The sequence below is a fragment of the Astyanax mexicanus genome, chromosome 5 (assembly GCF_023375975.1).
Source record: "Astyanax mexicanus isolate ESR-SI-001 chromosome 5, AstMex3_surface, whole genome shotgun sequence".
Lineage (NCBI taxonomy): Eukaryota > Metazoa > Chordata > Actinopteri > Characiformes > Acestrorhamphidae > Astyanax > Astyanax mexicanus.
This window is the reverse complement of record NC_064412.1, coordinates 8,187,005-8,197,725: the sequence shown is the minus strand read 5'-3', so window position 1 is coordinate 8,197,725 and position 10,721 is coordinate 8,187,005. Positions and strand designations below refer to the sequence as shown.

General features: G+C 34.4%; 1 protein-coding gene across 1 annotated transcript in view; it reads right to left on the bottom strand.

Annotated features, from left to right (window-relative positions):
- Window positions 1–2,724: 2,724 nt before the first annotated feature.
- necab3 (N-terminal EF-hand calcium binding protein 3) overlaps window positions 2,725–10,721 on the bottom strand; it is an 85,513-nt gene continuing 77,516 nt past the window's right edge. The window contains exons 9-13 of the mRNA XM_049479500.1: window positions 9,745–9,798; window positions 9,333–9,445; window positions 7,420–7,497; window positions 5,565–5,656; window positions 2,725–3,662 (exon numbers count right to left, since the gene is read on the bottom strand). Of these exons, the coding sequence (XP_049335457.1) occupies window positions 3,634–3,662; window positions 5,565–5,656; window positions 7,420–7,497; window positions 9,333–9,445; window positions 9,745–9,798 (366 nt within the window). The 3' untranslated portion in view covers window positions 2,725–3,633. The remainder of the gene's footprint in view (window positions 3,663–5,564; window positions 5,657–7,419; window positions 7,498–9,332; window positions 9,446–9,744; window positions 9,799–10,721) is intronic.

Here is a 10,721-nt window from a genome sequence, read left to right as displayed (position 1 = left end):
AAGCCGGAATGAAAACCAGCTGAAATGAAATAGGAGTAACAAGGCTGTTTTTAAGATGTAAGGAGTAGAAGGTTCAGATAATTGTGTAAAAATGTAAGGAGTAGAAGTAAAAATAATTTTAAAAAATAATTACTCCAGTAGTAAGTATAGATAACCAGCATTTCTACTTAAGTAACATAACAAATTATTGTATTACTTCATTAATTGGAAAAGGGTTTAGTACTTTAATAATAATCTGCTAAAAAAATACCAATTTCTGATGTAGGGCGTTAAGTTTAGAAGCAAAAAAAGTTTAGTTCAGAAGCAGATTGGTTTGTCATAAAATAAATAAGCTATGTCATTTGTAATATGTTTGGTACTCAGTACACTTTTAATTAAGTAAGATTTTGCCATACTTTCACTAAAGTAAAGTTTATCTAAAAGTTTTGTGTTCTGGTATTAGAGTTTTTGTCAAAATCAGCGATGCTCTGACCTGCCACTGAGATTTAACCACTAATAACCTCACCTGAGGCGATATCTTTCTCGCGTTTTTTCTCCCAGCGTCAGTCACCAATTCCCACCTGTTGAATATACATCTCCTTAATCAGAAACCCGACATGAATTTGACACTGTTTCCCAAGACATTAAAACTTTCAGCACTGTCTATGACTGACAAAACTGTCATCTTTAAAATTTCACATTTTCCAGAGGTGTTACTGACATTTTGTCCAATTTAGTCCAAGTGAGAAAATAGCTGAGATGAGCAGAGTTACCAGGGTTATTTAACCAAATATTGATTTCTGAACTCTTAAACATTTATAGATATGAAGTTTGCATTTCTTTGCATTATTTAAAGTCTAAAAGCTCTACATCTTTTTTGTTATTTCAGCAATTTTTATTTTCTGCAAATAAATGCTGTAAATGACAATATTTTTATTTGCAATATGGGAGAAATATTGTCTGTAGTTTCTAGAATAAAGCAATAGTGTTCATTTAACTCAAATATAATCTAAATAATTTTGATATTTTGATCTTCTCATATTGTTAAGGCAAATTCTCTGCAAATAATGAAAACAAAAGATTAGATATTTCATGACTGACCACATAGACTGCTGTCCTATTATGTTGATTATTTTGGTGGTTTTAAAAGACTCACTTATTGTACAGAAAATACACCTAAAACCTCAACAGAACCTCAACATTTAACTGATTAAATGCAGATATAGGTTTACATGGCTTCATTCATACTAGAGACCGCCTCAAAAAAACATGAAATAAGATCTTTGACTGCTAAAATGCTTTGGAGAAACTGGGCCATGGTTTCTAAGACAAACTAAAAAATAGTAAAATATTTTTTTCATGCATGTCTTTTTTTACAGTCAACTAGCACTGACAGAATATGTCAGTTGTATTCAGTCCCATTGGAAAATAAATATTTGGCTTGTCTTACAAAATTCTATAAGTTCTCTTATTATCCATATTAATGCATCCAAGCCTATTTCAGTGATCTATAGTGCACCGGTCAATTGTGGATCACGCAGCTGGATTTAGGGTGTGTCAGTGTGCCAGTTGCCATTCCCTTTAAGAGGCATGTGAGCTCTGACTTTGGCACGTTTGTATCTTAACAGCACAGTGCTTTTGTGCGTCTCAACAGAGAATACATACTGACCTGCACGTTCACGCTGTAAAGACACACCAGCAGCTCATTTAAGGGAACAGTAGTGTTATTTTACTCTTTATTCTGTTTATTGTAGAGTTAAAGGTTTAAGTCGGGTTTGTGCTCTGCAGTGCATCTGTGTGTGTGTGTGTGTGTGTGTTTAACGAGTGGTGGTGTACGAGCGCTGGGTGCACCTATAGAACTAATGAACTCTGATGATTGAATGTTGTCAGGGTTTTAATCAGTCAGTGGAGCTCCTGTGTTTTCCACCACCAAAATATACAGAAACACTCCAGAAATTGACTTGAACACACCTCACTTCCAGACCACCACACCAGACCATCAGTGTAGATGTATTCCTAAACTCTGGTGCTATTTTAACACAAAGTGTGAAAATAGACTGTTGACGGGGTGTAAGATAGCAAAGAGCATTGTGAACAATAGGACTCATCCTGTTTGTTTTGGAGACAGAAGGAGCACCTTGCTATGGAGGCTGTTTGGATGTAGGCTACTGTCACAGGTTTTTGTGCTATAGAAGCGCATTAGCTGGCTGCGGTTTCTCGAGGGCACCAATTAGCCTTACTGACACAGAGCTAAACATCTATGACACCTAATTACTCTTGTTTCTATGCCTGAAAACTCACTACTACAGACTACAGATAGTTGGATTTATGTGCAACTACAGTATAAAGCCCTAATGAGACTGCTGATGGTGAAGAGCAGTGGTGAAAGTGCTTCACGCAGACAAAAGAGCTCAGTCAATTTCATCAAGTGAAGCTTAGCTTTTTTCTTCAAACTCAAAAGGAACGTTCATATTTCTTCCGGCTGAGGATCTATGCACTCTTGAGAGATCGCTACTTTGCCGCAGTTCTTTGATATGCATGCTGCAAGAGCATACCGTAAAGATTTTCCCAGACTAAATCTTTCAAGGGACGCAAATGCAAAAAAATGCCTCTGGACCACAGATGTGTTTGAAGCACAAGTTTCTTTTTAAACCTTCCACTGAAAGAAAAACCTCAAGAAAACTATTCACTGGCATCACAAAAGTTAAAAAAAAAAAAAAAAAACGAATGATGGGAACAAGGTGGTACACAAATGATATTCTTAGGTTTATTTCTTCTTATATGCTTAAATACATTAGATAAACCTCAAATAAATAAATCCATTAATAAATCTCAGCATATTTCTTTACGTCAAGCAGTTTAACACACCATATACAGAGTTCCATGTTCGGAAAATGATAAGAAAAAGCAAAAATTGATTCAGTGAATCGGCATACGTACAGCTTAAATCAAACAGAATCGTCGGGATTCGGGAAAATTAACATATCGACTGAGGAACCACAAGGCAGAAGAACAGCTAAGTTCCACATAAGGACTATTCTATCCACATAATCACACAGATTGATCTTATCATTAGAAATAGTGTCCTTGAGCAAGCATGGAGTTGCAAGGATGGCTTTAAGTCAGCTATGTCTGAAACTAAAGTTTTAACATGCATGCAATCTTAAACAGCTATTTTTCTTATTTATTTTTTCGTAAATCGCACCCCGGGTAGTAAACACCTAGTCGAAGACGTCAAAGCAAGTAGTGGTATTCCTTTCTTTCCGCTTTCCCTTGTGTTTCATTACGTTTTTTAGGAAAGTTCTTCACTTTTCTAATCCGTGAGCGGTTGCCACATCAAAGCCGCGTCAGCTTCAAAAGCTTCGCCACTGGCCTGCCTGTGCACGGAGCAAAAAAAAACTCACTTTAATTTTCTATACATGCTAGAGAGATTAGAACCATGCCTGGCTGCTGTTTTCTTTTTTTTTTTTTACTCTTTTTTTGTACAGAAGGATTGTTGAAGGAACACAAAAACGAAGCCATGAGGTACAGTCAAGTGAGGAGGAGATGAGTACGCTGTTCTCTAGCTCGGGGAGAGGCGAACACACGCAGGATCGCTTTCAGATTGTGGTTGTTTTGGAGGGGTGGAGGCACAGCACACTGCTCTTTCGGGAGTTAATTGTTTGTCATGATCCACCAGGATGCTGAGAGAGAGAGAGAGAGAGAGAGAAAGAGAGAGAGAGAGAGAGAGAGAGAGAGAGAGAGAAAAGAGAGATGATCTCACAAGCTTGCTACCTATCATGAAAAGTATTATTGTGATTATAATTACAGTTATGGGTAACACTTTATAATAACTTTCATTAATACATTTTTAACTAATGATCAATCAGTAGATGTGAACAAAGCAGTAGTTTAGTAGTTCAGAATTTATACATATTTGCACATGCTCACATGACACTGACTGTATTTATCAATTTATCAGCATGGACATTCATATTAAAATGTTAGCAAATCATTAGCTCATCAGAATTTGAACATTAATAAATTGCTAGTAAATACAATTTTTAAACCGGGCAAATGTTTATCAATTGCAGTTCATGTTGCCAATGCATTTATTAGTGTTTACAAATGTGCTAGCTACTTTTTAGTTTCTTAAAATGTGAAAAATAACAGTTATTAATCATGATATATTAATGGAATTAATGGAAGTTATTATTATAAATTATAAAGAATGAGAAGTTACAGAGATCTACAGATCAAACAATTCACTGTAAAATATGTAAAGTCAGATCATCATAAAATAATACAGTATCTGATAACAGATACTCACAGTTTTCACCTCTGTATCTCAGTTTTAAAAAAAAAAAGTTAAAAAGCTTTTTTCTGTGTTTTTTTCTCCTCGTTAATTTGTTTGCTATTTCTAAATATCTACAGGTCATAATTCTTACTGTCAAATGAGCAGAGGTCCTACTTTTCTCAGACCACAAAAAACTGTGGTGTTGATTGAACAGCAGGCAGTTAGACAGTTGCTCCACCCTACAGCTGCAAAACCTGTACAATTCTACATTCAGTAAAAAGGTAAAATATAAATGTACACAGGGCTGTATTTTTCAGTAAAATAACCTATTTGCACTCTGAAAATCTGAGGGCTTTGAAATTTCAGATCAGTAACAGGAATCAACCCAAATTATGCATGTTTGAAAAGAGACGTAAAAACTAGACAAACATAATGAAACGACAGGATTAAAGGACATGAACTCCTTGAGTTGTATTTTTAGGAAAATATAGATTTTAGTATGAAGTTCAGGAAAAATCTAATTTTACGATTTTATTCATCATATTTTGACAGTTGCTGATTTACTTAAATATTGTTTTCTATATTTTCTATTACAATTACAATTATGATTTTCAGCGACGTTCCTTATCAAACATGAAAGCTTTTTACGTAATGCTTGAATAAAAACCCTCAAGATTTAGGGGGGGTCATGTAGAAAATGGTCAAAATTCCTGGCCTGTTAAGGGGTTAATTTCACAGCTCAAGAGTGGCACAACAGTCTAACTGCTGCTTATTGAGTGCAGGATTAAAAGCAAAAATCTCAGTAAGGGTTCAGGAAGTTGTAACCTGTAGATGGGAATAAACAGTAAAATACTGTAAATGAGGAGGGAGAGGAACACACATTCAACATCTTACATAATAATTCATATTACAATTTTGACCAAAGCTAAGATTTAGAAGTAAAGAATATCAGTAAGGTGAAGTTTGAATGAACCAATTCAATAAATGCTGTGCAATCAGTTCATTTATCATTCTTAGTTGGCCTGGTTGTACATTTTTTACAGTGTAACAAGAGCCCAGAGAAAGAGAGAGAAAGAAACAACATGAGAAAAACAACATGAGTAAATGAAAATGCATATATTGAAATGAAAAGCAGTGATTCATTTCCATTTCTTATTCCATGCATAATGGCGTAATGTAGCATTTATGTAAGCACTTGTTTTTTTTCCCTCAGGGCAGAGAATTAATTCTGAAATGTATATATATATATTTTTTAAGTGTGTATATACACTCCCAACAAACACATACACTCAAAAACACACGTATGTACCAGGCATAAGCATCGTAGAGATGAGTTCAGGATCCTCCAGCATGTCTATGATACAGCGCTGGAAAGTCTTACTGGCCTCAGACTGCAGATAACTGGAAGACAGCAAATCACAGACAGACAGACAGATAATTTATCTTTAAATCTACTGACTTCCACTGATAATCAGTAGAAACACAACTTTCCACAACTAAACATCAACCCAAGGCCTGGGTAAGAAAGCAGGTCTGTGTGTGAGGGAGGGAGGGGGTGGGAGGGCAGTATCTCCAAGGAGATGCACAATCTGCTCTTCAGCAAACTGTGTCTCTTAAGACTTCTGAATCTGGCAGGGTACAAGAAATCATAGGGGAACACACACACACACACATTGACCTGCTTTCTTTAAAATATTTTACAGTTACAGGCCATGGTTAGCTTTTTTACACTGAAATTGAAATTAAAAAATAACTTTTTCTTGCATAACACAGAACATAACCAAGGTCGCTTACAAAAGTAGAGTGTCAAAATAGAAAATATATTTTTTAATAAGATAAAAAAATTGAAAAACACAAAAAATACAAAGAAAAAGTCATTACACATAAACCAACATGAACATCAATCAAAATATTGGATCTAGACCCTTTAAAAATGTATGAATGTGAAAAAATTTGGACGAATCTTAATGTCAGTGTTTTGTCCCTATTTTAAATGATCTGCATTGTAGATTAATACTAAAGTCATCCAAACTATTACAAAATCCTGAAATAATTTATATATGTTATACAAACCAGAATATATTTTAATTTTAAATTCTTTGAATGTGTTTGAGAGCATCAGGTGTGTTGTGAAGAAGTAGGGTTGGTATACAGTGAATAGCACTATTTGAGTAAAAAATAAGTAACTAAATAAAGATATGAAGGTCAGTAAATCTGTAAAAATGTCAAGAACTTTGAAAGGATCCTCAAGTGCAAACGCAAAGACCATCAAAAATATTATGATGAAACTGGCTCTCATCAGAACTGCCCCAGGAATGGAAGAGCAAGAGTTCCCTCTGTTGCACAGGATAAGTTCATCAGAGTTACCAGCTTCAGAGCCTCAGCCTCAAGTTGACAGCCCCCCAGATAAGAGCACCTTAATGCTTCTTCACAGAGTATTTTGGTTTGTTTAACACTTTTAAGTTACTACATGATTTTCTTATGTGTTCCTTCATAGTCTGGATGACTTCAGTATTCATTTACAATGTAGGAAAAAAAAAAAGTATTTAATTACATTTAAATTAAATATGAAACTTTTGACTATATTTTAAATAACTTCTCAAACTCATGCAGATCTACTGTACATTCTACTTTAATGGTCAAATCAAGCTAAATATCTTAAATATATTTTATACAAGACCAACATCCTCTCTAGCCATGTTCTGATCATCTGCAGCTGATATTCTGCATTTGATTTTAATTTTACAAATTTTACATAGTAATAAATGTGGGCAGGAAGTTCTAATTTGTTCCTGACAACAATATTTTATTTCAATTTAATTTATTTTACATTTAAGATATTTTTTTTTTTACAATTATATTTTAGTTATATTACCTCCATCTCCAAATGAAGAACAAACGTCCATTGAGATTTAAAGCTTTTTAAGGGGAAATACATACTGACAGTAAATGACATTTTGGATAGCCAATGAGAGTGAAGCTTTAAGATTCATGCATTGTGCTGTAATCCATACACTGCTACTGTTATTACTGTGAATTAAACTACCTCCTGGTATCATTACAATGCAAACAGCTAAAATTACATATAACATGTACACATATTCTATTCTATTCTATTCTATTCTATTCTATTCTATTCTATTCTATTCTATTCAGACTCATACCTCATCCAGGAGATGCGATCCTGCCAGAACTCATATATTATGTAGCAGCTCTTCTCAGGCAGCTTCTGGATGGACACACTGTAAGAAGAGAGAAGTGGGAGGGGTGGTGATGAGTGTCGAGTGGCTGCACCAAATTCTTTTTTATTATATATATTTGTTCCTGCTGCGACAAAAGACTAAATTTCATTTCTTTATTTCAAGCACTTATTTCCTGCTTGGTGATGCACTACTACTGCTGATGTTCTGAGCTTGTAGCATTCCTCCCAGGGGAAAAAAAGCCCATTAGATAAACCAATCATCAATTATAACTGCATTTCCTTAGGGGATGTGTCATGAGTTCTACTTAAATTGTAAATAAAAGCCCTGGAAAAAAATAAGAGACCACTTCAGTTTCTGAATCAGTTTCTCTGATTTTGCTATTTATAGGTTTATGTTTGAGTAAAATTAACATTGTTGTTTTATTCTATAAACTACAGACAACATTTCTCCCAAATTCCAAATAGAAATATTGTCATTTATGGCATTTATTTGCAGAAAATGAGAAATGGCTGAAATAACAAAAAAAGATGAAATAATGCAAGGAAAACAAGTTCATATTCATAAAGTTTCAAGAGATTCTAGTAACCCTTTCTTTAAAGGGTCTATTAGACCCTATAAATATACTCATAACACACTATAATGCATCCCTTAAGCAATATATAAACCTGGTTATGCATATTTATAACAATGAACAACACATTATAGCCACATTTATTATTATGCATCATGAAATTGTGATTATGATGCATCACATGTTACATATCTGGAAAAAAATGTCATGTTTCTGTTACCATAGTACAGTATATTCTCATTATGGAGATCAATCACTTTACTTTATGGTAACCCGAATGTCATCTCTATTAGACTCTATAAATACATTCATATCATATTATAATGCACCACAAGGCATTATAAACATGACTATAAATAGTTTTAAAAATCCATAACCCGTTATAGCTATCTTTATTATGCATTATGAATTGTAATCATAATTAATTATAAGCTGTGCTTATAATATGCATGTTAAAATAGAATACTGTATATCAATCATTAATGATCTAGTCCCACAATGAAAGTATGTCACTTTACACAAAGACCGCACAAAGACCTGTTATAATACATCATAAGTGAAGTTTTCAATTCACGAGTGGTTAAAATATTTATTTTGAGCATTATTATGGGAGTGTTCATGGGTTGGAAATTTTTTAGTCATAATTCATTCTGCAAGCTAGAACTTGATTTCTTGGTCTTGGTGTTATAAACACTATAAACAAGTCATAATGTATAATAAACATGGCTATAATGGGTATACTGTACATTTTTATAAATATATACAGTTATATATTGTCTTATATGTATAAGTATATAATGTCTTATGAATGCATTACAATGTGTTATGAAATATTACATTCATACAAAGTGTTACCAACATTATAAATTATTATAATATTTAACATAAGTATAATTCATAAGCAGTTGTATTAAGGCAGCTCTGCTGAGGTTCTTGGTATTGACATAGAACATCTTATAAACACAGATGATGATGCATTATGATCACAATTCATTATGCATAATAAACATTTAAACACTTTATAAATATTGACAACCATGTTTATAATGCCATATAAATGCATTATATTGTGTTATAAATATGTTTATATGGTCTAATAGACAAGACATTCATAAAAATTGTTACCGAGATATTTGCATTCAGTATAGGTATAATTTTCTAAATTTAGCACCTGAAAATTGTATATTTTTAAACTTCTGCCCCTCCTGTGTCCTTCACTAGTGTTCAGCCACTTTTTCTTACAACTGTATCTCTAGCACACATTTGTGTGTGTGTGTGTGTGTGTGTGTGTGTAAATCCTCACTGAAGGTTGTCACTCTGATTGGTGGTGGAATCAGCATAGCTTTTCAGGGCCTTTTGGAACTCTTCAAGATTTTCCTCTGTCACTGCCATCTGCCTCTGCACCAACAGAATGTTCTAGATAGAGGACAGACACACACACAGGCGCACACACAGAAAGACTCAGCGAGTAGTTATAGCATAGACAGAGGAAGTGAATGTGTAAGAGAGAGAGTGCTGAGGGAAGATAAATACATCTAAAGAACAAAGCCAGACTCTCTCGATTAGAGCGTATCGATTAGATGAGTGAAGCTGCATCCTCAGCTTTCGCTCTGCTTCAGCACAGACGACACGACTGGCCAAAATATCAGTATCCAAACAGCTACTTCAGTATATGAGATGTTGCAGTAGCTTTTGGACAAGATGCAAACACTCACTGATTTATACGTGCTGGCCAGAGGGTCTTCTTTCAGGGGCTCCAGCTTTGGACTCTGAGAAACGGACAAAGTAGAAAAAAGGATTTAGTAATAATAAAAAACTGCCTGAAACTGATCTCATCTTACACCAAACAGCTTGCTAAGTGGTTGTGTAAAGGGAGATAGATGAGCAGGAGGATCTTCATAATGGAAAAATAAGTTGATGTGTAGACAGATGCATAAGAGAGGAATAAATGAATGAATAAATTCATATAAAGATGGGTTAATGTTTTTCTCTATAAGCAGAAAGATGAATAGATGGATAGATAGATTAAGAATGTATTAATGGATGACTGATGGATGGAAAAATGGATGGATGGAGGGTGAATGGATGCATGTATGATAGATGGATAGATGGATTAAGATTGGATGGTTGGGTGGGAGAAGAATGTATGGATTTAGGGTGAATGGATGCATGTATGATGGTTGGAAGAAGAACGTATGTATGGATGGACGGAAGAAAAATGTATGGATGGAGCGTGAATGGATGCATGTATGATGGATGGATGTATGGAAGAAGAATACATGAAGGGTGGAAGGATGGATGGATGGATGGAAGAAGAATGTAAGGATGGATGGATGTAAGAGGAATGCATTAATGAAGGGTGAATGGATGCATGTATGGTGGATGGACGGATGGATGGGTGGAAGGAAGGAAGGAAGGAAGAAGAATGTATTGTTGGAGGGAGCATGGATGCATGTATGATGGATAGATAGATGGATGGATGGAAGAATTAAGGATGAATGGAAGGACGGATGAAGAAAGTATGTATTGAAGGATGTCTTTCTGAAAGATGAATATACTGATGAGTTCTGTAGTGTATGAATACTATGATGGACAGATAATGATCAATTGGGTGAATAAAAAAAAATGAACAAAGAAACGAATGAGTTATGAACAGTAGATATAGAGAATATATATAAAGAATGGATAGACG